This window comes from Anser brachyrhynchus (assembly GCF_964034855.1).
Source record: "Anser brachyrhynchus genome assembly, chromosome: 28".
Classification (NCBI taxonomy): Eukaryota; Metazoa; Chordata; class Aves; order Anseriformes; family Anatidae; genus Anser; species Anser brachyrhynchus.
In genome coordinates, this window is record NC_137721.1 from 2,541,725 (window position 1) to 2,569,257 (window position 27,533).

A 27,533-nucleotide genomic window follows, 5' to 3' on the forward strand; every position below is an offset into this window, starting at 1 on the left:
CATCACTGACTTCATATATGTAAATAAATAAATATACCTAAGGGAATACATGTATGCATGGATACAAGAGTTGGGCTCAAAGGCTCCCTCTGGAGCTGCTCCCACATCATAAGCTGATGCTGGGCAAGCTGAGAGCAGCTCCTCCCACAGCCCTGCTCCTGCCACTGGCTTTGCAGGAAATGTGCCCGAGTCGGAAACGTGGCAAAGGATGGGTGGCTGAAGCTGGAGGTGCTGCTGAGGCCGCCAGGTGCAGGTAAAAGGTGTAGGAGGAGGCTGCCATGCGAGCTGAGCATTAGCAAGGGTGCAGGAGGATTGCTGGCAGGGTCGGTACTGCTGGAAGGAGCTGGAGCTGAATGCCAGGCACTCTGCTCCTCCAAAGCTGCCAGGGACTGATGTATGGGGCTGTGCCCGTAACAACAGCACCTGGCAGACACTATTAAAATCCTTTCTCATCTCCCTCACACAGCTCCAGAACAGAGGGTGAAATTTACATCTGCAGCTCTGGCTGGGCAATAATAACTCTAGTTGTCACCATGATCTTGGGATCTGCCAGCCCAAACAAAGGGTACATGTGCACACTGAAGAGTTTCTGGGTTCCTTTCCCCTCCCTCCTTCTCATACATATGCATTTTTGTTTGCTATTGATGTAACTTCTGTGCTATCAATTATCTCTTGGAAGCAAAGGGATTTCAGAGGCTCCTCTAGGCAAGAACACTTACTGGAAATGTTCTGAGGAAATGCTTTCAGATAGTTTTGCAAACACCCACTGATGTTTTATACATGCAAAGTATTGAGGTGTTATGATGTTAATAACAGGCTGCCAGTATTAAACTCCACAGTATTGAATCATAGCGTCACTTTAAAATATATATGTCAGGGCCACCCACGTGATTCTCTGAATCAGGCAATGATAAACACCTTGGGAATTTGGATCTCCCTCTTTTTTTGATTAAAAGCCAGCTCTGCATTTGTTAGCCTAATCATATTATTTAAAACAAGTTGGCCAAATATTCACCTTTCCAAATCGGAGCATATTTAGTGATTTAAATGGTACTATGTCATCCAAGGGGGCTGGGCCTCTGCTTCAAACATGGCATGAGATGCTGTTCATCACAGCAGGTCAAGTTGGGCACAGATTGGCAAGTCTTAGACCTCCACATTGCCAAAGCCTTCCTGAGCAATCTTAACTAAATCAGCTGCTCCTCTTTTCCCTGGCCCACCTGCATGTTAACTGGGGAATTACCAGCTTTGCCAGAGCATTGCTCACTTGCCTTGGTCTTCCCACAGCACAACTCTCCATGCTCATTCATTTTTCTGATGCAACTGTGACCGTAACCACAGTGGAAGGGACTGGAGGGACAGTGACTTAATTCAAACCAGACGGAGCAATTCCTAGATCCCTCTCACCAACCCGCTTTAACCAAAAGGAGCTTTCTCCCTTCATGTTTCTTCCTGGGCTTGGTCAGAGATCTTGTTGCAGAGGAGGACACCTGTCATACTGAAATGGGGCTGAGGCTGCCACGACAAGCCTTTGCACAGTAAGCCATCCTCGCTTGGAAGAGACTTGGACATCAAGTGAGGAGCCAGGGCACCACGGGCAATGCTTGGCCCTGCTAGGAGTGTCTCTCCAAGGCAATCCTAACACTACAGTCATGCAGTGACTACAGTTTCTGTAAACATGTCCTAACAAGCTTTAAACTAGCGAGCACACTTACTACTAATATTAGGTTAGGCTCTTATGCATTCTTGGAGGTCAGGATGTTAAGGAAGAAAAACAAACCACTGTTTTCTAAGGAATAGCAAGGATGAGTTCCACACAGCCTCTGAGCCTGGCAGCATGGCCAGGGCTCCCACTCAAGCCTGACTTTAGTCCCGCGGGCTGTCTTCACACTCTCAGGGCTGCAAGAATGGGTTTGATGCTTAAAACCCTGAAATGAAAGGAATCCGGGGATGGGACTGTTCAAGTCACATGCTGGTGAGAATAGGATAATCAACACAAACAGTAAGCAAAACAATTACTGTAATTACACGTCAAATTTTGTTTGGGGAGTAATGGAACCTAATGCACAAATATGACGTTATTTTCTTGCATCAGCCTGGTGGTCCGGGAAGGTATATAAAACCATTCATGATTCAGAAACCTTCCAGCAGGTTCTCTTCGCTTCTCCACGGTGAACTGAGTAAGTTGGATTCTGATCTAATTTCTTCTTCCTAAAGAGAAACAAAAGAAAAAAAGAAAAAAAAAAAGAAAAAGAGAGGATTACCATTTTTGAAATGTCTGGGTTTATTTCAGGGCTGAATTTTTGATTAATATTTTGTGATTTTGTACTATTGACAGGAATTAATTTTCATGAAAGAGTCATTTGCTTATTAATTTGAAGGCACTGATGGACTGGAGTTTAAAATTATATTTGAAATCTGGGTAATATTAAAGACACCTTCTTCTTCTGTTATATGGAGATTCAATGCTTTGGGGAGCCTTAGAATATCTTCACAAGCAGATTACATCTGGCAGCATTGTTCAGACCTTGTGGCTTCTGATTTGTATCTAATTTTGGATGAAGGTATGTAGAGTATATATTGAGATAGGCAATACAAATATTGAGACGGTGAGAAAACTGCAGTCGCCCATCGGACTGGAGCCAGCCATTGGGACACCAAATGTCTGTGGATGTGGCCCTGCAGGGTGCCCAGTCGGACTTTGGAAATGCTCCATCTGAGACCCTCTTGGGCACTTGCTGCCAGTCTGAATGGCCCAGGACAATGTCTTGGCATTGACAAATTGTCAGTGCAGCTATGCAGAAGAAATTGAGAATGTCTGCTTAAGGTGCATATTCTTCGGGAAGTTGCTTTGGGTGGTTTTGTTCTATTTATGCAAAGCAGTGCTCTTATGCAAAGCACTCAACAGGCTGTGAAAGAATATATTACCCAGTATAAATGTTTTGTACTGTATGTTTGTGTTTGTGTTGATTTCTTAGCCATTCATTTTCTCTGGCTTTCATTCTGCTGAGAGTGTTGCAGGTCAGCTGAAGGGGATGGAATTAGTAGATGAATTAGCACGAAAGGGTGGGAACCTGAAGATAATGTCTGGATTAGGGTTTAAGGGTCAGGAGAAGTTTAGGTGAATAATGTGTGTTTTGGCATTGTGTCTAAAACAACAGTGACAAAATAAACTAATCCAAGAAAAAGAGCTTGAGTCAAACTGAGCTCCACCCAGGCTTTTCTAATATGCTTCTCAACCAGACAAAAAAATAAGTAATCTCTTTGGCTAAAACCGAAGTATTCCATTCAATTTCAGACAACAGATAGCCTAGCTCCTTCATTTGGCCAGTTGATTTGGAATTTGGATAAGTTTGAAATGACATATCAAAATGTAGTTTTATTATATTTTCCAAATTACCTCCCCACCCTTCAATTTGTTTCAAAATAAAAAATAAAAAATAAAAAAAAGGCAGGTCAGGTTTTTGAGTAGTTTCACTCCCTCTGATATTTAAATTCAGGAGACCTGCATTCAAGTTTTTGCTAGACTTCAGCTTTCCCCTTGTGCTCTCGCAGAAGTCTTGTATTTGTTTAATTTTCCAAGTAAGCTTGATATTAAATATACTGGATAGAAGCCACTTGTTACAGACTAACTCCACTGAAAACATCTTCATTCTTTATGGGATTGACTCCTTTACATATAAGATTGGGATTTTACACCTCTCTGCCTTTTGTCTTCCTAGTCCAGAGAATATGTCAATTTGGCACAGTAAAACCTGCCACGTGTTTTCCATTTCTTCAATGTTTGGTGTGGTGTTACCCTAATTTTACTGTGAATTCAGCCTCTGGAGTCCAATTTATATAGGAACGCAGATGTTACATATCTATGTTATTTAAGAAGTAGCCTTGAAGAGGTTTTTGGCATCTGTGGGAAGGAATCTGGCTTTGAAAGGGCATGCAGGGAAGAGCAAAGCAAAGCAGAACAGGATGGGTATTAACCCATCTACCACCTGGTGTCTCTTCAAGGCTCACATTAGCTTAGCTTCAGCATTGATCCTGTCCTACCGGCTCCTGGGGCTTATATTTGCTCCTTTTTTTGCAGGCCTACAGCACGGCTAAACGATGTCCTGTGAGAAAACTGTGTGCGCTGAGCCATGTGCTGCTCCGTGCAACGTGAAATGCCCCGAGCCCCGCGCCGCCGCCTGCAATGAGCCCTGCGTTGTTGCCTGCCCTGACTCCCGCGTCATCATCTACCCTCCTCCTGTGGTCGTCACCTTCCCAGGACCCATCCTCACCACCTACCCGCAGGATACTGTCGTGGGCTCCACGGAATCAGCTGAGCTGGCCACGGTCATCGAGTCGGGTGTACCCATCGGTTCAACGCAGAAGGGTGCTGAGTGTGTGCTGCCCTGCGCCGAGCCATGTGCCCCGAAGCTTGTGACGAAATGTGAGCCCCAGTGTGTGCCCCAGTGCGTGCCCCAGTGCGTGACCCAGTGTGCGCCCCCATGCCCGCCCCCGTGCCCACCCCCATGTGAGCCCCCATGCGTGCCCCAGTGCGCACCAGAGTGCTCCTACACCTATTCCACCCGCTGGAAGCATCCTTGCCAGAGGGGCTTCTGCAAGAAGCTCTGATCAGCCGAAAGCAGAGTATAATCACAGGAAAAGAACAAGCAAAGAAGTGAAAGGATATGGCGCATGATTTACAGGCATGGCTTTCAGGGTTCTTCCTACTATAGAGGGAAGCACTCTGAAAATCAGGACCCTACTTCTAATTCCCATATAGTGCTTTAGCTTAGATTAGTGCTCTCTTTATCCTTGTGGCTTTGCATCTTACATCTGCGCTTTTAACTTTCTCTACCCAGTTTGACTTCGACCATGATTTAAAAAATAAATAAAAGATTAAAGCACACAAAGGGATTTAAATGTCAGACTCAACAAGAATCTCAGGAAAGTGAACATCTCAATGAAATGCATCACACTGGAATGGGTGACTGGTTTTATCTTTTCTTGTCTCCAGAAATATACTCCTTTTAGACTGCATTATTCTTTCTGCAAATGTTTACTCCACTTTACATTTACATTAAAAGGCTGCTGCATCAAACCACTGGCCTTCTGAATCTCCTTTTTCCTCTGCTACTTATTTGCAATTCTCTCTTGGCGACACTCAGCTTTATATAGGGAAACAGAAGCTGGCCTCAAGACTCTTCCTAAGCCACTCAAAACTTGATGTCCATGGAAAATTAAGGATTTCATTTTACAGTGCAGGCACCAGTGCAAAAATGGGATGTCTGCTGTATAATCCAGGCTGCAGCCTGGAAAACGGTAAGCACAAGTCCTAGGGAAATGTGGATCTGTGTTTTCTAAAGTATATACATCAAGATTATAAATGTGCATTTTTAAAGAATGTCATGTTCTCACATATGTCCAGTCCTATTTGGAAGTCTTCTATGAACAAACAATACTGAGACAGGTTGCAGTTATTCTTCATATTTCTGCATAAAAACTTTTTCCAGCCTGCTTTTGCACAGAACTCTTCACGCATAAATATTAGCAGCCATTTGGGGACCTGGAACACCAGTTTCTTACTTGCTCCTGGGTGTCCTGGTCAAAGACCCAGGTAGTTATGTCTGCCCGGCTGGTGCCAGGAGCAGGTCCCTCTGGGCAGACGCCATTTGGGATGTCAAGTGGGTCCTGCTCACGCCAAGCAACTTCACATGCTGCTTTTCTTCTGAAGATCATGTTCGTTTCCTTCTTCTGTAATGGCTACATACGTGTGTTGGCTTATTTAAGTCATGGTCTTTCTGTGCCTAGGAAATACCATGTCATTCTGGCAATTATACCCACCCAGAAATATCCCAAGTCTTCCGCAGAACAAAGGGATGTCAGGGTGCTTCACAGGCACATACTGATGTATTACACATGTAAAGTGGTATGTTAATATAATGTTAATAGTATATTACTTGGGTTACATTCCCCAAGACTCTGTAATAACTCTGATTTGGAAAAAAAGGTTATGATTTCACAGGCATTTATCTCCATATTTACTCAGGATATTTTTTTTCCCAGTAAACTGATGTTTTTCAATATAAAGTTGCTTTTCTTTTGTTTTATGATGGTAACTTTCATGTCACTGATCAAGATGCATGGCTGTTTCCAGTCATCTCAAGTTTAACAGAAGGGCTCATGAAATACTTTTGGGTCCCTTAGCTGAATACTTCCAGGAATACAAGCACACTGTCTAGGAGGTCAAATTTTTTTAAAAGATCATTTTTATAACACTTAAAACAAACAAGCAAACAAAACCACAAAGCTGGTTTTATCTAAGTACACTTTGCTACTTCAAGGGCTAATACCCCAGCAGCCTAAGAGTTTTTGTTAAAGAAGCCTCGAAGACTGCAGTCCAGTCAAGCCCCAAGCTCGCAGGCTACAATAACTTAATGCTGTGCGTTCACAATTAGAAACATTCTCCCCCCAACTCCCCACCACCACAAACCCAGCTTATTTCCAGAGCTTAAACAAATAGGATGTTAGGGAAGATAGGGAAGCACAGGAAAACAGGAAAATCAGAGCAATAATCCAGCTCATAAGACAAAACACAGAAGCTACTAATGCAGACACTTGACACAAGCCAGGAACACATCTTCCTATAGCTGAAATAGTCTGACTGGGCAATTAGCAAACTTCTCCATCACTAGATTCAGAAGCTCCTCCTCATCTCCATCTCCCTTGCCAGCCTTTGGGAACGTGCTCTGGGGCAGGCTGGTGTCTCCTGTGGGGCCAGAAGCTGGTGGGGCAGCAGGATCTGGCTGAAATGCAGGTCTGGGTGCCCAGCTCCGTGTCGGAGCTGCTGCCCTCCTGTGGCATCTGCTTGCTCTGACTCGGGCCCTGGGGTGAAGTTGAGGTGCATGTTCCAAGCACGTCGAGGAGCACAAACTCACCTGCAAGTCAAGGTGCATGCCTTAGACCAAGGTCATGGTGAACCAGCCATGAACATGGTCTAGGTTCACGTCCAGAGTCCTTGCTGCCAACTGCATGCCCAGGAGAGCTGCTGCAAATCCACAGCCTCTGCAAAACCTTCGCTGCTGCCTTTTGTAAAAATAAACCTGGTGAAAAGCCCGCACTAGTTCCTTCCCTTCATCTCTTTTTCTGTTTACATCGTGAGACAGCTCACTTTCCCTGCTGTTTTACTTTTCACCACTTTATGCCATTGCTAATGTTTTTATGGAAAGAGAGTAGTTATTATGTCACTTTTTACAGAAAAGATAATTGCTTCCTTAAAGCCAAATGAATTGCTTCCATGGAGGAGGTTGGATCAGACTCAGCTGTTGCTATCTTTTGACATGTCTAACATAAACTGTAGTATTTCCTCAACACCACAGCTGATTTCTGGTGTGTGGTTGCTCTGACATAAATGAAATAAGACAGATTTCACCATGGTAGCAAGGAAAGGCAGCTAGACAAGAAGGAGAAGAAAGATGGTTCAGGGGAGTAATGGTTCATATTTGCAGGTGAGAAAGGGACACTGGTAAGTGGCAAATTTTCAGAACAGCATATTAAATATAATATCTCTGGAAAGTCTGCCCCCCATGGATCAGTGAAGGGCAAAAAAGCCCCTTTGGGGTGAGTTCAGAAACCTTCACCTTCATGTCACTCCCCTTCAGAGCTACCTGGCCCTGAGCCATGCACTTGGCTACTTATGGTTGTTCTTTAGAACAGCTATGTTAGAATGCAATACAAAGGCCAATACTGTATTAAAAAGATTGACGCGTATCAGCAATTATTGCATTATGAGCAAGCAGCATTTTCAGAGCAGTTAGGAATGTTTCATCACACATTTGGGCAAGCACAATGCTCGCAGTGCCATATCCCTCATCAAGATTTAATCAATGCACATGAATCACCCCTGCAAATCTTCAAGGTAATAGTTTCCAAAACTTGAGTCAGTAAAACATGCAAATGAACCAAAAGATATTCTTTCGCAAAGGTAATGCGTAAGAGGTAGATCCTCCCAGGCAAATTCCTATTCCCTCCCTGCAACACTGCTATGCCAGCCTCCAAAAATCAATCACCATTCTCTAGGTGGCATAAGCAACAGACATATTCCAAATAAGAGAGCTAGAGAGACTTATCTTCAAAATATTCTTTCAAATGTTCACATCTGGAGGTGAGCATCATCCAAAATCAAATCTGATCACAGCATGGCACATACATGCAGACCAAAGCCTATTTGTGGACACAGAAAAAGACACGGTGTATAGCAAAACCAGGCTGGCGACAAAGCTCTTGGTGATGGTGGCTGTTCTTCATTGGAAAAGGTCAGGACACAGCTCTGTGCCCCAGAATTACTCATCACTACTCACCGTATTTGTGTTTCTGTATTTAATCTGCTCATGTTTTTTCTTTGTTGACCTGCTCACTGCCAATGTTTCAAAATGATCTCTAGATTATGTTGAGTCACTATGGAGATCCCTGGAGCAACAGCCTGGGAAAGTCTTGGGCTTGCTCAGAACAGGACTTTCAGGAGATGTTAAAGATGGTTTTCTGGCCACAGTGATGCTCAGGCTTATTAGCATCCTGGTAATTGCTGGAGTGAGACGCCCCACTGTTGAGTAATTATTCCTCTCTGAAACATAACAGGGGTGTTATTTCCCCAAGCAGGTTTTGACTGACAGCCTCAGAGCTGATGGTCCCAGTATGTTGGTTAAACCAAAACTTTATTTATTTTTTTTTTTTTTACTTTTTTTGGAAGCTTCATAGGCTAAGCTGAGAGCATGGCTATGGCAGGGAGCCCCCACTCTCATGGAGATGGCTGCATTGTGCATAGCTGCTGCCTGGAGGATGCTCCAATGCACATCACCTGTGTTTAGCATTTAGAGAAGGGTTGCACAAGCACATTCACTACTTTGATGGTGCGGCATTCCTGAAGCCTGAAGCTGGGCTGGGAAGCCTATTTAGCTTCCTGAGTATAGGGTGATGAATGGGAAGGACCTGTGAGATGGTTAGAGGTGAAGGATTTCCATAATGACAGCTTGGGATCCATCCCAGTGGTGATTTTAATCGGGTCTAATTGATGGGTGTTTGGAGGCAATAGCTCCAAAACATGTGGTATTATACAGTTCATCACTTCTGGATTGTAGGCTTTCTTTAGAAGTTTATGTTGCTGGGCAGCCTTGCAGCATCTAACCTGAGCTATGGGTGTGTGCCAGGGCACTCCTGGGGTCCTGAGGCAGGCACTGTGCACTGCTGCATCCATCCTGTCCTTTCCAAGGCTTGCAGGGGAAGATCTGGTCTGATCTGACAGGACAATGCATACATTCCCCATTAAAATAAATAAATAAATAAATTAATTAATTAATTAATGAAACAAGTCCAGTTTTCCCTGGTCAGCAAACCATCATCAAAGCTACAGGAGCTCTGAACTCACCCAGAAAACTCATCCCTAAAGTCATATTTTGATGCTATAAATTATTCATTTGTTGTTGCTGCTGACTCACAGGTGCTAGAGACCAAAGTGCTGACCAGAGGAAGCGGGACTGCTGAGGGTAAATGTTAGTAAAGGTGCAGGTAAAGCTGTTAAAGTCAGCTTTAAAACAATTAGCATGAGCATTGTTCCTTAACAGTCACTACTGTTCTTGCACCTATTAACTGTTAAATAGAAGTACCACTACTAGCACTATAAAGCTGTCCCCTGCAATTTTGAATGCTATTATTTTATACTTATATGGTAAACTCATAATGTCTCATGACCTGAGTTTGTGCAGTATCTGTCCCTTGAGGGTGTCCAATATAACCTAAGCTTCTAACAATTACTGGACTTTACAAACTACATAAATTCATGAGTCCAAAAGTTCCAATCTGAATTTTTCTACTGATCCCCCAGAAATGCGTCAGCTGTGTCAAAGACAGGTCTGGATTCTTCCTCCAGGAATTCGGTCACATTTGTGTGTTATGTTTACTGATTTATCATTATGGCTCCTTGCCATGTGTTTCAGGCTTAGAGAAACTTGACATTCCATCCCAAAAAACTTTTGTCCTATGCATAGAGAGAAAAAACGTAGGAGGAACTCACTTCAGACACCTCACTTAGAGCTTAGCCAGCCAGCTGAAGTCCCTCTGTAGTCTACACAAAAGGAAATGTTGGCATCAGAGCTCCCCAGCTGCTCTTCTGCGTTTCTGAAGGAATCTTCCTCTTTTCACTGGCTGCAGTTTTTAAACAGCCTGGCGGCTTTTAGATCAATGCGTCACGGCCCCTCTGAGCTTCTGCCCTTGCAGAGATGTCTCTCCCTGCTATGGTGGATGATTTGGTTACATGTCTTAACTTCTTATGTGGTTCCTAAGGAATTCCATAAGAATGAGCCCAGTGCAGTATCTGGTTAATGTAGGTGCTTGTAGCTGTTGATGGTAACACCCCTGGCATGGGGCACAGCGCCTCCCCATCCTCACCTGCTTTGGGTTTGGCTGAAGGTAGCGTCCCCTTGAAATACCATGGGACAAGGATAAAATGTAATGGCAAACCCACAGTTCGCCAAAATGACAGACGCTGACAGAGGCTTTGGTTGCAATAGCCACAGTTATCCTGGCAGAGACATTCCTTTCTCTGGACACAAACCCTGCATTTATAAAAATATAAAGTGGGCCTTCAGACAAGGTCCATTGCCATGGCAGCTGCAAGCTGCCACTGCCGACCCCGATGGGTGGCATGAAGCAGATTTCTGAGCAGGCGTTTTGCCTTTTGGCTTTGTGGGATAAAAGAGAGGGTGCCTCACGTGTAGGCTGAGCAGCTTAAATGTACATGCCTTTCTGCAATTCATTCCTCTTTCGTGCTTGTTTACACTCTTGACAATTTAAGCCCTGTCCATTATGGCATAAATTATGTTTAAAGTATGTGGGATGGTTATGAGGAAGCTCTCAGCAATGCTTATCTAGGTTGTTCTAATTTTTCCACAGAATAAAGGACTTCAAAGTACCTCTGTGTGATTAACGTGGTGTAGATACAGTGCTATAATAAAATTAATGACATGTTACTACAGTTTTAAGTCTTGGTAATGAGTAATAGTTTCATTTTAAAACATGATCTTATCCCCCTAAACAGACCCTTCATATCTCTGCAGGTCAAGGTTATCAGCTTTGCCATGAAAGACAAATTTTGGTCACACTATACTGAAACTGAGTTCAGAAGTATATGAGCCTTCCGATCACAGTACAAATTTGTTCTATCAATTGAAAAGATAGCAAAGGGGATTACCGTACATAAAATGTGGACTTTCATTTTTCAAAAGAGATAGAAAACTGTCCTTGCAGTGTGCTAAATTAATTTCTCCTGATTAAACATATCTAGCACAAATGATACAAGCCCTACTTCTCCAGTGATAGCTTTGTTATTTCCTTGTGTAAAGAAGTTATGATTCTCCGTGGAAATGGAGAGGCCACACATTTATCTAGTTTCCAGCTCTGCTTCCAGCCAGAGGATTTGGTTTTCTTCAACTCATTGAACAAGGAATTCAAGCCAAGCTTTTCAAAAATCTGATCAGGGATTTTGCACACTTTCTTTGAAAATAAACTTTTCAGCTATAACCAATGATCATAAAGAAACCTCAGTCACTTCTGAGATGGGTGTCACACTGTGTGGGGCTCAGAACTGTCTAACAATTAACGCTAAGCAGAATAATTGCAGCAGTTGAATGATCCACAGGTATCATCTGATTTACAAGTAAATGAGATAATCGCCAACAAATAGGTCTTCTAGCCTCCAGGCAGTTGGAGGAAGTATAAAAGCACTTCCAGCTCAAGGCTGTTTACCCACTTCTCCCAGCTTTCTCTCTTCAGCAGCTGAAGTAAGTCTGGGCTTATTATTTTGACTACTGCATCTTTGCTTTTAGTTTTGGTGCAAAGCTTTGTGACTCTCAGAATTGCCAGAGCTGTTGGCTATAACCATGTATTGACTGCAAGCAGTCTGCTGTGGGCTCTGTGACAGGTTTGGGGAGGTAACGAGGGACTTTGAGTCCCACGTGGATTTTAGACATTTGCTATTGAGCATATGGGGTCTAAATTCTCTCCGTTGTTTTGTACAGTCTTGCTATAGAAGTACGGTGATACTGGAGATTATTTTAGGATGGTTATTTAGCCAGATTTTCATCTAATCGAATGTTCATTGTGTAATCTGCATCTACTGAAGTTTAAAATCTTAACCCTTTTTGTCCTTTCAAGCATTCACAGATTCATATCTCCTGTGTGTATTTAAGGTCTAGGTGTGTGGAAACATATAGAAGTCCTCAGTTTTCAGCATAGGGCACAATCTTGTCCTGAAAAATAAGTCCAGCAATGTTTTTCTTGTTATTGGGTGGTGGTTGTTGCTGTTTTTAATACAGAAAGTTAGAAGAAAGTAGGGTAAGTGTCTGTAAGTGAGAAAGAAGTAGGCTAGCCTGATTCCGGATTTGATCTCAAGCAGCAGCTCTCCTCTTCTCTACAGGACAAGCTGTTTTAGCTGTGGGCCCTGTCTGGTGTCATTTATCACTGTACTTGTGCTAATATTTGCTGTAACGGGCTCCTTGACTGCAAGCATTTGTGGGAAAATTATTCTGTATTTAATGTATGCCTTAAGCCAAGAAGATGTACTGCAGTCAGTGCCCCGAGGGATGCTGAAACTCACCTAATAAATACAGGGCACCATCGGGAGAGCTGCTGAGGGCAGGATCCTGCTGCTGCACTGGCTCCACGTGCAACCACAGAAGTCTTGGACAGTTGAGCTCAGAGCTGGAGCTTTTGCTGAGCCCTGAAATGACTTTTCTGTTTCCAAATATTGTTAGAAATCCAGGCTAAGCTTGGAAATGGGATGAAACTTTCCTGATGTTGTTGTTGTTCCCCTCAGGCTAGCTATTTACAGAAAGCAATGTATTCACACGCCTCAGCAAAGCATCCAGCTTCCTAAGCCTCTCTGCCACTTGTGCTGCCTGTGTACCCTCCGTCCCAGGTGCATGAAGGGGCTGGTGTGTGCTAGCCGTCACTGCAAGGGGCGTTATTCTGATCTTTCCCTTGTATTTCAGACCCACCTGCCTTGCAGAGCGATGTCTTACTGTGGAGATGCCTGTGTACCATACAGCAACCCATGCGAGGTGAGCTGCCCTCCACCCCTGGCCAATGCCTGCAACGAGCTGTGCGTGACGTCCTGCGATGACTCCAGAGCAGTTGTGTACCCACCACCCGTCGTCCTGACTTTCCCAGGGCCGATCCTCAGCTCCTGCCCGCAGGAAAGCGTGGTGGGCAGCGCTGGACCACTTGGCATCGGCGTCCCCTTTGGTGCTGGGGGCTCCCTTGGATACAGGGGCTATGGAAATCCCATTGGTTTAAGGGGCTCCCTTCTTTTTGGGAGTGCGTATGGCTCTGGGAGTGCATGCAATTACAGCAGGTCTTACAGTTCTGCATTCCCACCACAGGGCAGGGGGTATTGTAGCCCATACTCTTACCGCCGATACAGCACTTACAGCCGAGGAAGTTCGGGGCCATGCTAAATACAGTGGAGAAGTTCACTGCATGGAGCGACCAGGGTGGCAGAAAATTATGGATGGGAAACTGGGTATGAGTCTGAGCAGAGCTGAGACCTCCCAGCTCTGAATGAAGCCAGCAGGAGCTGGGTGCTTTCTGAAGTGTCCAGAAAAACAGGCTTAGAGGTAGAGTTGGGCACACGCACACAAAGTAAAAAAGATTTCTTTCAGCAAAGAAAACTAATTATTCAAAGTGGAAGAAGATAAAAATCCCCTTTGAAAACAACATAAAAATGATTCTTTTGAAATCTGAGCCCTTTCAAAACAGCACTTTAGATTTTAAAGCAGTGAGTAAAATTGATTAGTCCTAGGGAGAGGTCATAGTTAAACAGTTCAGAACATTTTTTAACTACTCTTCCTTTGTAAAACTGTTATGTCATTTTCTCCTCATGTAGATGGATTTAACTTAAAAGTTTAATTGACCTGAAGCTCCATTTTCAAGAAAATTTACTTTTTATTTGGAAAATATAACCAGCTCAACCTATAAGCATGTTTTCCACTTAACACTTCAAGCTTTTGGCATTTTTTTTTCTACATTTCCACCTCCGCATTTATTGCACTGTCCTTGGTGATGGGCTGGATGTTCAGCTACATAAAAAAACAATGTATATCTGTGCATTGCAAGTATTGTATGAGGTGTCCTTGATGCCCTTGAGGTTAATTTAATGTGTCCAAGAATGTGAATGTGTATGTTGTTTTGTGGTCTTCCACAACACTAGAGCAGAAGAATAATGGAAACCTCATTCGTCTTACTATTATCTGCTTTAAAATGAGTATATTGTACAAGGGTTAAAATAGGACATAACTCAAATTTGCAGCTGTAATAAGAAAAGCAGAACTTGTACCAAATGCATGACTCTGTATCAAACTTTCGTTTTAATACTTGAAACTCTTGAAATGTCTGTCTTTACTCCCAGCATTATTGCAACTGCTAGCTCTGCATCTCTCACACATTAAAAGCCGTATTGCACAGCACCAACCTAGTGTTTGTTCCACCTCAGTCTCAAAGAAAAGACTTCACTTTCTCCTGAGCTACCTCTTTTCTCTTGCAGATGATACGCTAAGTCTCTAGTAGTCACCAAAAAGCAGTTTTCCTCTAGCCAAAAGTACTCATCACCTTGGAAAGAAGAGCTGCAGCTCTTCACTTTTAGCTCTTAGAATGCTCTTAGAGCAAGAGAAACCCCCCCATAGATACCCACAGAGTACTACAAACTGCAGCTTCCATGCTGTTTGGGCCCAGCTCCTGGCAGGAGCACTCGCCAGGGCCTTCCCGGGACAGAAACCTACATTTGTGCCTAGGACTGCCACTGGCAGATGGCTCTGAGCAGCAAATACACTTAAAGTGTAGCGTGGATACTGAGCACAACTCTTTTAAGGCAGTGGGAGGGCAAAGATAACATCTACCAATACACTCTAGCATTGCAAGTGAGTTGTATCCCTTCCACCAGGAATCCTTACAAAAGATCTTGAAGATGTCCATAGCTCGTGAATGAGTGGAGCATGCCCCCAACACCCAGGACACCTTGTCTTTTGCTGTTGATTGACACCCAAAGAAGCCTGCCTCTCAGATGAGAAATCATCTTACCATCTATTCCAATAGTTATAGTCTGAAGGGAAAAGGAAATCAGAAGACAAAGGTTGCAGTGCAATATAAGCTTTAATTAAAGCAGGACAAGGACTTCACAGTAGCAGAACATTACAATCCAGAGAGTACAGAACATATTTGTAGGGTTTGCAGCAAAAGGACATGGTTGTCTTCTTCAGGGGCTGCAGTTCATAATAGATGACCTTCTGGTTTTGTTATATTTAAGTCGGGTTTGGTTTTCCCCTGCTTGTATTTTTAAAAAATCCCGGAGTGCCTGAAACAGAGCAGGTACTTTGAGCAAACAGGCACTTTGTGACTTTTTCCATTATACCTCACAAGTCAGGAAACATCAGTCCACATATCTAGAATGGCTTGCATATATGTCAGCTAATATGTGGTGCTGTTTAGTCTTCTGGAAGCCACTTTAATTCAAAGTGAGGTCTTTTCTGTATTTTTCAAATGTCCTCTTGAATGCAGAGTTGGGATGTTAACAGGTAGCTGGTCTAAGAGGAAGGGGAATAGAGTGTCTGGGCTTGCTTCTCAGGGAGGCAGCAGTGCCAGCCAGCCCCAGAGGATGCCTGCTGCAGGGCTTAGAGACCGCAGGTTTTCTCTGCCCCCTGTGAGGTCTTGGTGCTGGGGAGATCACAGCGGGGCTTCGAGGGGCAGTACGTCGTCTTGCGGGTGTAGGTGTAGGAGTACCGGCCACCTGGGGCGACCCCGGACCCCGAGGGGCTCTGGACATCCTGGGAGCTTCCGAGGGTGAAGGAACTGCCCAGCCCCAGTGGGGCCGAGCTGCCCACGATGCTCTCCTGAGGGCAGGAGCTGAGGATGGGGCCCGGGAAGGTGATGACCACGGGCGGGGGGTAGATGATGGCTCGGGAGTCCCCACAGGAGGCGACGCAGGGCTGGCTGCAGGCGTTGGCAAAGGGCTGTGGGCAGGTCGCCTCACAGGGTGAGGGGCGGCTGTAGTTGCAGGTCTGCTGGTAGGAAGACATCCTTCTGCCTGGAGACGAGCCTGAAAGACACGGGGTGGGGAGAGCACGGGTCAAGGGTGGCAGCGTGGCAGTGTGGCAAAGGGGAGCCCTCACTTATCCACATCACACAGTATTCAGAAAGTTAATTTTCTATAGCTAAGTATAAAATCTGATTGCAATTCATATGAAGAAATACTGAAGATGATCTGTTAGAAGTTATCAAAGCTTCATGAAGGACAGATGACATTTCAGTCTCACAATGTATTTTGAAAATATTCCTGAAAGTATTGTTTTATTTGCAAAGCATTTTAGACCTAGATAAAATTATTAGGTGTTCTTTCACCAAAATTTACAACTAGGTCTTGAAGCCCATTGCTCTCAGAATAAAGCCCTTCTAAGCCTGCCAAGCAGAACAAAATTACAGAACCTTTTATGAAAATAACTTTTTCCAATAATATTCGAAGACATCAAATGCTCAGACATAAGTACATTAAAATTCTTATTAAAGTGGCTTTTAAATTCATAGAACAGATTTAACTGAAGTGCAACTTACTCAGTTCACGATGGAGGAGAAGGCAGGAGTCGAATGAATTGCTCCGTGCTCCAACTGCTTTTATACTTTTCCTCAGAGCAATTCCAGGGTCTGAGCCATGCATCGGGCATGCGGTCCTTCCTCGTTACAAAACAAACTTTCCTTCATTTGTCACGTTTATGGGTGGAGGAATCTCTTTGCGTATTTGCTGTCAAGCAATTTTTAGTTGAATGGTCTCACATCCACGTGGCAGCGTGTGGGTATCTTACACCTCAAAATAGGGACAGTATTAATCCTTCATTTCTTGCTACTCATTGCAGAAATTAACTTCCTTCCTTCACTTGTCAAGCTTCAAAGCACATGCAAATCAGATCAGCAGGAAAGAGAACTCCTGATTTGAAAAAAAAAAAAAAAATGAATTTTTTTGGAGGGGATATAATGCATTGGTTTTGTTCAAACCTTTTATCTAGAAATTGAGATGAAACTAATACCTGAATACAAAACCTAAACAAGAAACATTTCTGGTTTTATTTTTTATGCGTGTGTGTGTGTGTGTATTTTGATGTTGTTTGTTTTTAAATTCCATTCATTTTACTCAACAGGTGGAAAAATCTACAGACGGCAGCACTACAATGCTTAAGTTATGGTGATCATCCTGTTCACAGTTACAGAGAAACAACTCTGTGACACAGGAGCCTTTCTGATGTTAATAGCTGATTTCTACAGCTTATTTTGAAAGGGTTTTGTAGGGACTGGAAACAAGATTTAAACACTAAGAGGTTCAAACAAGGTGAAAAAGAATGTCTTTGCTTAAAGACACTAGGGCAGAATTAATATCATGCACAAGGTATTCCAAAATATATCAGTTTTAACCACTCCTTTATTCTGAAACATCATAGAGGACCCTTTCAGGCAGTGGATCCTGGTCCAGCTACATATGGGAGTTTGGAATAAATACATTTACAATGGGAAATTGTATCCAGCTCCTCACCTGCTGTAAGAGACCATAGACCACAGTGAGTGGTCAAATGATGGGTGCCCTCCTGTATCTAGCTTTAAATTTAGTAATTTTTAAAGGATTTATATGTCAAAAATATGCTTACATGCATACATACAATAAATGCTTACAGCATTTATTAACTGAAGTGCTGAATTAGATTACACATGATGACTACCCCTTGACAGCAAAATTCATGTCCCTGCCCTGCTGTGAGCTGTAATCTGTGCCTCTGTGGATGTATCAGGTGGGATGGAAATGCACTCTGGTCTTTGCTATTTATTAGAGATACATTACCCTGGTCTTGGTCCTGATTCTACTAGGGAAACTACAACACAGAAAACAACTTATCAAGTCTAGACCCAGGACAGGGTAAATACATCCCAGTTAATGCACAGCAGTCAAAACAGATTTCCAGTGGGTCCTTTGCCAAGAATTTGGGGAGAGGTTTTTAAGACACCCTGGTCATCCTACATACACTGGGGTGAGGACAGCCCACCCTCTGCCTAAGCCTCTCCAGTGCAATGAGGGGACAGTAATCCTTCCTCTCATGCCTAGACTTAGCTGGCTGTGATACGGGTTCCTGATAGCAGTGACTGTCCCAACTCTCCATTTTCATGGTATCTGGGTGCCAACCTCATTTACATAAGCTGTCAGATAATAGAGTTACAATTATAAATAATGCTAACAAGTACAAGACATGCCTGAGATCTCCTCCCAAAGTCTCACTTAATTGCCAAGAGATGTTTGGTAAATTATTTGGCCTCCGTCTTAATCACCCCTTCTAGAAATCATCAGTAGTAATTTCCCATTTCATGTGGGTGTTAGACAGGCTTGCACAGAACAGTATTTCACCTGCTGGGCAAAATGCTTAATATGGTACAAAACTGTAGAAGGGAAAGTTTGACTGGGAGGCAGAAGAAATCAAACCAAAAACCAAAACACAACAGAACAAAAACCACTGTAGTGCATACCTAAAGTAAGCAACAATCTATGAAGGCAGTTTAGGTGAAATGAGTTTTATGGGCCAACCCCCAGGATCTGTCAGACCTAGAAGACCATACTGGGGAGTCCTCACACTGGGTTCTCCAAGCCTTGCAACACCTTCTTCTTGGTCCCGTGAAACCCCTCTGGAATTAAATCCTTAGTAAGCCAGATGGATCGTGGTCAAGTTTGGCAATACAACACTAATGATCATCTGCATTAGGGTGGATTCTCAAACAGATGATAGAATGAAGGATGGTGATCCAGGTGGACCTGGATGGCTACAATTTCTTTCCGTATTTACAAGGTGGTTACTACTCTATGGAAATGACTGTAAAAGCAGCCATCTGCTAGTCAAGACGCACGCTGCATAACAGATACCCATGCTGCCAAAACACCTGAAGGTCTGAGGAGCTCACAAGGCAGAGTCAGTTCCTGCTGCCGGAATCAGCACAGTTGAGTGGCAGGGCAGGGGGGTATGGGAAATACCAAATCTATATTTTCATGCAAAAACATTGCTTTTTCACTGTGTTATACAAAACCACTCAAACGAATTGGACTATTTTTATTGGCTTTTAATAATTTTATCATGAAATCAGACTAAATAATGCACTCATCCACCCGTTGATTCAGTCGGAGAGCTGGGAGGAGCACCTGAGCAACCACCTCCTCTTTCTTTTATTTCCCGTATTTTGACACTGAGTCAAGTACCATTGTTTGGAGAACTGCAAGAAACAAAACAGGAGATTGTCCAGCTCCAAGCTACTGACAACCTAAATACGCATCTCCAAGACAAAGGGAAGAAAAATTACTGTACACAACCAGAAGAAAAACTCATTTATGGGAACTTAAGGCTGTACAATCGATACTGTCAAACATAACACACAGAGCTTCTGGCTTGTCTCAGTCTAGAAAATAACAGGGCAGGGATGTGGTGGCTAACACAGGTTGCCAACATGTAACCATATTATTTCTGCACTTCTGTTTCCAAATATGGTAAGCAATGCATGATGATATATGAAATCTTTGAGATTAAAGGATATCCCCCAAGTTAAGGCTGACCAATTTGATAATACTTCTATGCTGGTTCTAAGGCTAGGTACATCAGCTGAGAGCTGGACATGAGTTTCCATGTTGCACGTGTAAAATTTAAGACCTGTCACATTAAACAGTGCACAATCTAGTAAATCTGATTATCTAAATAAACACAAAAGCCTTTTTTGTCATGCTCTGATCTGGGTATTGCAAAACTATTTCCCATAACAGCGTATTGTAACTAACAGTCCAATGCTAAGGATGGACTTTAAATTTAAAAAGAATGATTTGCAAATATTTCTTCTAAAACACAGATTTCTTTCTCTGTAAATGAATTGCTAGAAAAGCTGAAAAGTTAAACTGAAATAGTAATTAAAGAATCAGACTGCTATGGCTTTGGACAGAAGTCTGGGACCTTTAATGCTAGTTTTGACTTAGTATTTATAATACCAAGAAATACAATGAAACACCAGTATGTGACCAAATCATATACAGATGTTAAAGTTAAATGCAGCAACATATTGTGAAAACTTATTTTGCAGCTTCACAGCAAAGTATATCCAATGTCCCTTTACTCACAAAAAAGTCAAAAGAGCTATAGCAAAGACAGAAATTCTCCCCACCATTTTGACATGACATCTGTGGACAGTAACGCAGATGTAATGCCATCTCGGGTGGAGTAGTTCAGTTACAAGACACAATATGCAAAGCAATTACCTTGATTGACACATGCAAACAAAACGTATTTGGTGGTTGGAGGAACAAGGAGGACTAATGAGGACAAGAATGCTTTGCTTCCTCCAGGCAAACTGGGGAATGGTATAAAAGCACCTGCAGCCAAGCACCTCCAAACCACTTCAATTCTCATCTTTTTTTCCGTCTGCTGTTGAACCAAGTAAGTAATTTTCTTTGGGGAACATGGGAGGGTTAAGCTAAAAATGTTAATTCTGTTTACTTTAAAGAAATTCAGGTAGAGAGTGCTGTAAGCATCATTTCAAGATGTGTAACAGAGTAACAGGGAATAGAGTAAAATGTATTTTAGCTTTCTGATCTTCAGTTATAAAGGATTTACTTGGGGCACTTGTTCTCTGAATGTGTTCCTTCACTGTCACTGTTTTGGACAAGGGAAGGCTCTCATATGCAAACACTGCCACGCTGCCACCCTTGACCTGTGCTCTCCCCACCCCGTGTCTTTCAGGCTCGTCTCCAGGCAGAAGGATGTCTTCCTACCAGCAGACCTGCAACTACAGCCACCCCTCACCCTGTGAGGCGACCTGCCCACAGCCCTTTGCCAACGCCTGCAGCCAGCCCTGCGTCGCCTCCTGTGGGGACTCCCGAGCCATCATCTACCCCCCGCCCGTGGTCATCACCTTCCCGGGCCCCATCCTCAGCTCCTGCCCTCAGGAGAGCATCGTGGGCAGCTCGGCCCCACTGGGGCTGGGCAGTTCCTTCAGCCTCGGAAGCTCCCAGGATGTCCAGAGCCCCTCGGGGTCCGGGGTCGCCCCAGGTGGCCGGTACTCCTACACCTACACCCGCAAGACGACGTACTGCCCCTCGAAGCCCCGCTGTGATCTCCCCAGCACCAAGACCTCATAGGGGGCAGAGCAAACCCACGGCCTCTGAGTGAGCAACAGGGCTGCAGCAGGAGTCCTCTGGGGCTGGCTGGCACCGCCACCTCCCTGAGAAGCAAGCCCAGACACTCTGTTCCCTTTGTATTAGATCTCTGCTCATGATCCTGTTCTTCACGTAATCCCTTTTTACTTTGCTGTTGTGTAAATTTAACTTAATTCCTCTGCTTTGTTCCCTGAAGTGTTGCCGTGCTCTGATAAATCCTATTTGTTAGTCCCAATAAAATCCTTTCTACTGCACACTATCATGCTTTATGTCTTTATTAATTTGGTTTCTAAATTTGTAGCCCACTGATGCTAAAACAAACCTTGATGACTAGTCTCTTGCTTAAATTAAGGTCTGAAAAGGGAATCCCAGGCCTTGATATGGATCCCAAATGCTTCACACAGATGTTATATGAGTACTACATTTTTGCTGCATTTGATAGCCTGAGGATCCAAAAGAAAATCTGTCAGAGACAGCGAACACTCCTTCATCCCCCTATTTCTTTAGTATTTTGTGGTATAAATGCAACCATCCCAAGAGCATGGTGAGCTTCCACACCTTGCAAAGCAGTCAGAGGTATCTCTGAAGCCCTTCCTTAGACCTCCTGGCCAGACTTACCTCCCAGCCACCATAGCCATACCATTTCCCCCAGCAGTTCTCAGAAGGACATGAGGAAGGAAAAGCAATGAGGGTCAGGCACAGCAGCTAAAAAATCAGGCGCAAGAGGAGCCTGGAGTCCAGGTGCACATTTCAGGGTTTGGCCTACAGGGAAAGGCTCTATTCAGTCCTTGTCATGACAAGCTCTTTAGGGCTTATCTTCTTCCCTGAACAGAGAAACAAATGCATCCTGAGACAGTAAGCCTGATGAGGATTACTGACTTCCTCTCCCATCAACATTTCTGAGGGCCCGACTTGTGCAGTCTTGAAAACGCTCAGCTTTCTGCAAGCTAGAGAATGTGAACTTCCAGCAGAGCTGGGCTTAGCTAACCACATCACAGCCGTGCTTACTGGCCATGACAAAATTGCATGCTGCAGCCTATTTTTTTTTTAAGGAATCAGCCTGCAATATGACCTTGGAGACCCAAGGCAGCAATGCCCAGCCACAGTGGAGCATGCAGATCACAGACACAGTGGTAGAAACATCTCCCCCTTGCTGATGATGAAAGAAACAAAAGTTCTTCAGACCTGGTGTTCCCTCTACCTGCTGCCCCAGGAATTATGTTCATCCATCTCCTAAAAGTCCTGGAACATGTACCCAGACTCATCCAGGACATGCAATACCATGATGGGTGGCAGACCATAGCCAAGTGGGACATGTCCGTCTGTCTTTTGGACGCCAGCCATGGAGTGCATCCCTCTGGAAGTACCCAGAGCCTGGTCTCACCAGGACCTCACCCTGCACAAAGCCAGCTGCAGGGCAGGTGCAGGCGTGGTGAAGCCCAGCTAGAGACTATGTGGTCAGGAATGCAACTCTTGCATTAAAAGACAGCATTTTCACTACACCCCTATGGACTAGGTGGTTGTTACAGGAAGGGCAACTGAGACATCAGGGTAAAGTGTCTTAGCATCACTTGCTGATTCAGAGGAAGAGGTGGTAGGAAAATACAGGTGTGGCTATTCCCAACAGTGTTACAGTTAACATCTGGGTGGTTTTTACCTTCTGCAGCAGGGTCCTCCCCTGCTAAGCTAGAGAAAAAGGCAGAGAACCTGGCTCCATATAAAAGAAAATAAACACGGAAGGAAAAATGGTGAGTGATGTAATTTTGCAGAAGGGTCACAAAGGTCAAGGAGAAGCTACAGATGCAGCTGAGCATTGCCTGCACTGGGCCTCACTCATGGGTTATGAGCTGTCACCATTAAACCCACAAAGATCACTTGAGAGCAAGAAATTAATTCAGGATGAAGCCAGGGAAGAAGAAGAAGAAAAAGCAAACCGGACCAAAAATCCCAGCAATCTGCACCACCATCAACAGTTTCCTGCCTCATCTTCTCCGATTCATAGTGTTTGGGGTTTTATGTTTGTTTGTTTGTTCTTTGCTGTTTAGTTTTCTATGGTACCCTTCAAAAATTTTGATGAAATTCAGTGAAAGAGATGAAGACACCAGGATTAAGAAAAATGATTAAGAAAAATAAGAACAGAACTTTGGGTATTTCTGCAGGGTTATCTGTTTTTTTGTTTGTTTGTTTGTTTTGTTTTGTTTTGTTTGTTTGTTTGTTTCCATCAGTTCCCAAAAACACAGCTGAGGAGAGGGCAAGGGGCAGGACCACAGCCACTGCTTCCTTGCTTAAATTCAGAGTGGCTGAATGGCTCTAGTACTTTGAAGTTGTAAATAGTGTTTCCTGCTATGCAATCCTTAGTCATCTTTCCATGAAACCTCTGAAGAAATAGTGCTTAGCTGCATATTTTGATACAGTTTTCCTCGTTTCTATCTGTGTCAACTAAAGATCTGTAAGTGGAGCTGTTACAGGTCTATGGTATGGATTAGATATCTCATCTCTGGTGTCTCTGAAATTTGCATTTTTCCCTTGAGACCCTAAATGGTTATAAACCACCTATGGCCACCAGAGATCCCTGAACTGTCTTTGATTCTTGTGAACAGAGTATAGATATATTTTTTATTTTACTTAAAAGTCTGATCATATTACACTTTAAGATGGCCACCTAGAAATTCCTCTTTCTCTAGACGTGTAGAGGATTCAGGAGTGGTGTGAGCTGTCAGTTAGCTGGTGAAGTCCTCCAAGGACACTGACAACCTTATACCAAAGCAGGACGTGCAAAAACTAATGTTGCCTCCAGAAAAATGCTTTCTTGTTTACGTATTATGAAGCTATTTAAAGGTTATGCATTAAAGATTAACCCATGGAAAAAAAATAAGCGCAGTGGGATACCCTAAGCAATCTTCTGCCATCAAAGAAGTCCCCATCTAATAATTTATAAATGAGTTTTCACACTGTTTCATGAAAAAGCTTCCCAGGAGATAGACTCATATCAAACTCTTAGAAGAATCAGGATGTTAGCAGAATAATTGTCAACTGCATAAAGCTGCTCTTCTGACTGCATTTCAATACATGGGAAACTATTGAATAAATTCAGTCTTAACCAAACTAGCAGAGACTGTATAACAGTAGGAGTGCCCAGAAAAGGGTTGACAAGTAAGCACTGTTTTCCTCTTTCTCAAAGTCCTTATGAGTATCAAACAGCATTGTTCAGGATAACATGCTGCTTTACCAACTGATATTTGTTGCATATGCAGCTCATCCAGATGATGTAAATTTTTTTTCTGACTTATCATAATTGCTATGGTGTTCCCTGCTTCATCATGTTATTACACAATACTACACCTTGTGTTTCGGTTCCTTTCAAAACTTCAATGAGCAGATCCTTCCTAGTATCAATCCACTCCCTTAGTTGTTTGTGGGTGGGAATGAATCAAGATTTTTTTAATGATTTTCTGGTTTTTACTTACTTCTCCACCCCAAATAGTATTAGGCACCTGGTTGCATGGTCCGTGATGTCGTGACAGTGTCTAGTGAAATTTACTGCTGTAATTCATTATTTGCTTAGAGTCTGGTTGCAGGCACTTTAAGTCTTGCTCTGGAGAGTCATGTTAGAGGGTAGTGCAAGTAAAAAGAGATGGAATCTTCCTTCTCCAAATGTGTCCCCTGTACTGGATAGGTTACAGGGAAATTCAAGGGCTAAAGCAGTTAACGGTTTCTCAAAATCACTGAAATCCTTTTTAAAGACATCTTCTAGAATTACCATTAATTTTCTTACTCCATTTGAGACATCATGAACAAATTTTGATCATCCTCACGTTCCCTAAATGGGCTGTGCACTGTTGGCTTCCAAAACCAAGGCTGTCTGTGGCCAAGAATACAGATATTGCCCTGTTCTAAAAGTATTGAGTCTTGGAATGAAGACCTCAGAACGATACTGAGCAGCTCAAATGGGGACATGAAGAAGGCAAAATAAACAGACTTGCACCTTGAAGTTTCAAAGATAATACTTACAGTCTGTGCCCCAGCTCTAAGTGGATTTTAAAATAAGTAAATAAATAAAAAGATAAAATATCATACATACGTCAGCAAATTTTATCATAACTGAGCTACCATTCATTACTACAGAGGGCTAAAGACTGGGACTCATTTCATAGAGGCTGAAATCTGGTGAATCTGAATGGGATCAAGAAGTTTAGGGTAGGATGACATAGTAAGGTGTGAGGGGAAGCTGGGAATTGCCTAATAGCTGCAAACAGTGAGCAAAATGATTATACACTGTGAGGTGTTACATGTAATTGCTTCTGTTTTGAATCTAATCAAACCTCATGCGCAAAAGGTGCCTCAGATCCTCCAGGCTATCCGAGAAGCAGTATAAAAGCACGCGCTGCTCATCTCTCTGCCAGCAGCTTCTCCTGACTTCTCCTCTAGGACTCAAGTAAGTTTTTAATTCTCTGTGCCTTTTTGATATGCCCTTTTAATGATAATTCTAATTGAATCCTACGTGGATGTCTGCTGTTGCAGTGACAGGGACAGCAGGTCACGGATCCTGCTGAAGACCTGGGGTTGGCATTACCCAGTTTCTTGAGGGATTCCCACAGATCTTGCTAAGTCTGAGCTTTGAGCATTTTAAGACTTTAGTTCCTAAAGCTAGTGTACAGGCTAGCTGCAGCCTAGTCTTGGATTCAGCAGAAAGTTAAGCTCAGTTCTGAAGCCCTGTGTGAGAGGGTACTCTCAAATTTTTATTGCTGTCATGCCTACTGTTTTTAATTTGGAATTGCCTCATCACTTCACCTGCTTAAATAAAAAATGTCTAGTTCTGATTAAAACTAGGTCCTGTCTTTGAGAAGTCCTGCATTGGACTGGTGTAGAAAGGTCTACTTCCCTTGCTGTAGAAACAACAATTTTTCTCTTTAGGACTAGAGACCTTTAAACCTTTGATAAAAGTGCCAACTGCTGCAATTGGGTAGCTGTAACCAGGGGTGCAGAGAATCCTGTCCTGCAGGTCAGCTACTGAAGAAAGGGTGCTGGGTGCGATGGCTACTGGTCTCCTGAAGTACAGACACATCTGTGCTCCTTTATAAGAGAAGGAAACACAGCTGAACCTGGCACTGCTTATGATGTAGCCCTTATAGATTTGTTCTGGCACACCATGTATAGACATGGCAAAAGTATAGGTTATTTGATGTACTCAGGGTGGTTAGAAGGAGATGAGAGTTTGGCAAGTAGAGAGGATAAATATAACTCAAGCAGTGTGACTAAAAGATGGGAGAAGAGCCTGGAACTAAGGCCTTATCTCTGCTCAAGACACTGCTCAACCATATAGCATCTTCATCTGATACACCTGAGCACACACAAATCTCTGTCCGGCTAGCCACTTATTTTACATGTATTTCTCTGTCTTCCTGTGTTTCAGATCCACTTCCATTGCAGAACCATGTCTTCCTACAGACAGCTGTGCAACTACCAGAGCTTCAATCCATGTGAGGTGGCCTGCCCACAGCCCCTCGCCAGCGCCTGGAACGAGCCGTGCATCACATCATGTGGTGACTCCAGGGCGGTGGTCTACCCACCCCCTGTTGTCATCACTTTTCCTGGGCCAATTCTTAGCTCCTGCCCTCAGGAAAGCGTAGTGGGATCCTCAGCACCAGCTGGCGTTTGGAGCTCACTTGGCTATGGGGAATCTTATGGCTACAGAGGCTCTCTGGTTTATGGGGGATCACAGGGGAGCAAGTTTTCATACCCTTATTGCTCTCAGAGGTTCAGTGGCTACCACTTTAGGAAGAGTGAGCCCTGCCAAGCCCAGCAAGAATATTCTTGCACCAAGAGCAGTCAGGATAGTGAATGCAAGATCCAAACTCAAGCGTAAGATGAGCAAGAGAAGTTTCTAAGATGCTGGCTTAAAAAGGCTGAATCTTGTTAACAACTTATATTTGTGCTCATATCTGCTTCTGCACTTCTTCCTCCTTTGTTATAAGCATGCTCTTCTATTCTCCTTGTGGTCCAGATTTTCAAATGCATTAATATTGCTTCTACATTCAGTCCTGTATTTTACACCAAGCATAATGGAAGAGTTGTGATACTCCCACCTGACACTGCCTGATATCCATCAAGAGCTACATTAAGGGATGAAAACTGGACTACCCCATCACACTTACAGCTACAGAAGAAGAAAAGAACACTGTGCTTGAAATGAAGTTTCCTGAACAAGAAGTCTCATTTGTTAGAGCCTCAAATTCTCCAGTTTCTGTATAAACATGTTTTCCTATTGTAAACCCTCCTGCTTTATCTCCTA

General features: G+C 43.4%; 1 protein-coding gene and 2 long non-coding RNA genes across 3 annotated transcripts; 2 read left to right on the forward strand and 1 right to left on the reverse strand.

Moving 5' to 3' along the window:
• Positions 1 to 11,788: 11,788 nt before the first annotated feature.
• Positions 11,789 to 14,495, forward strand: LOC308183662. The gene is made up of 3 exons (XR_013942481.1): positions 11,789 to 11,813; positions 13,023 to 13,091; positions 13,413 to 14,495. It is a non-coding gene; the product is annotated as an uncharacterized lncRNA (long non-coding RNA).
• A 663-nt stretch (positions 14,496 to 15,158) lies between these two features.
• LOC308183499 (uncharacterized protein) lies at positions 15,159 to 16,750 on the reverse strand. Its single transcript, XM_080569697.1, has 2 exons — positions 16,633 to 16,750; positions 15,159 to 16,120 (listed from the first exon to the last, which is right to left on the reverse strand). The coding sequence occupies exons 1-2, from the start codon at positions 16,733 to 16,735 to the stop codon at positions 15,696 to 15,698; spliced, it is 528 nt and encodes a 175-aa protein (XP_080425823.1). The 5' UTR covers positions 16,736 to 16,750; the 3' UTR covers positions 15,159 to 15,695.
• A 3,555-nt stretch (positions 16,751 to 20,305) lies between these two features.
• LOC308183817 lies at positions 20,306 to 21,500 on the forward strand. Its single transcript, XR_013942503.1, has 2 exons — positions 20,306 to 20,522; positions 20,826 to 21,500. It is a non-coding gene; the product is annotated as an uncharacterized lncRNA (long non-coding RNA).
• Positions 21,501 to 27,533: the final 6,033 nt, after the last annotated feature.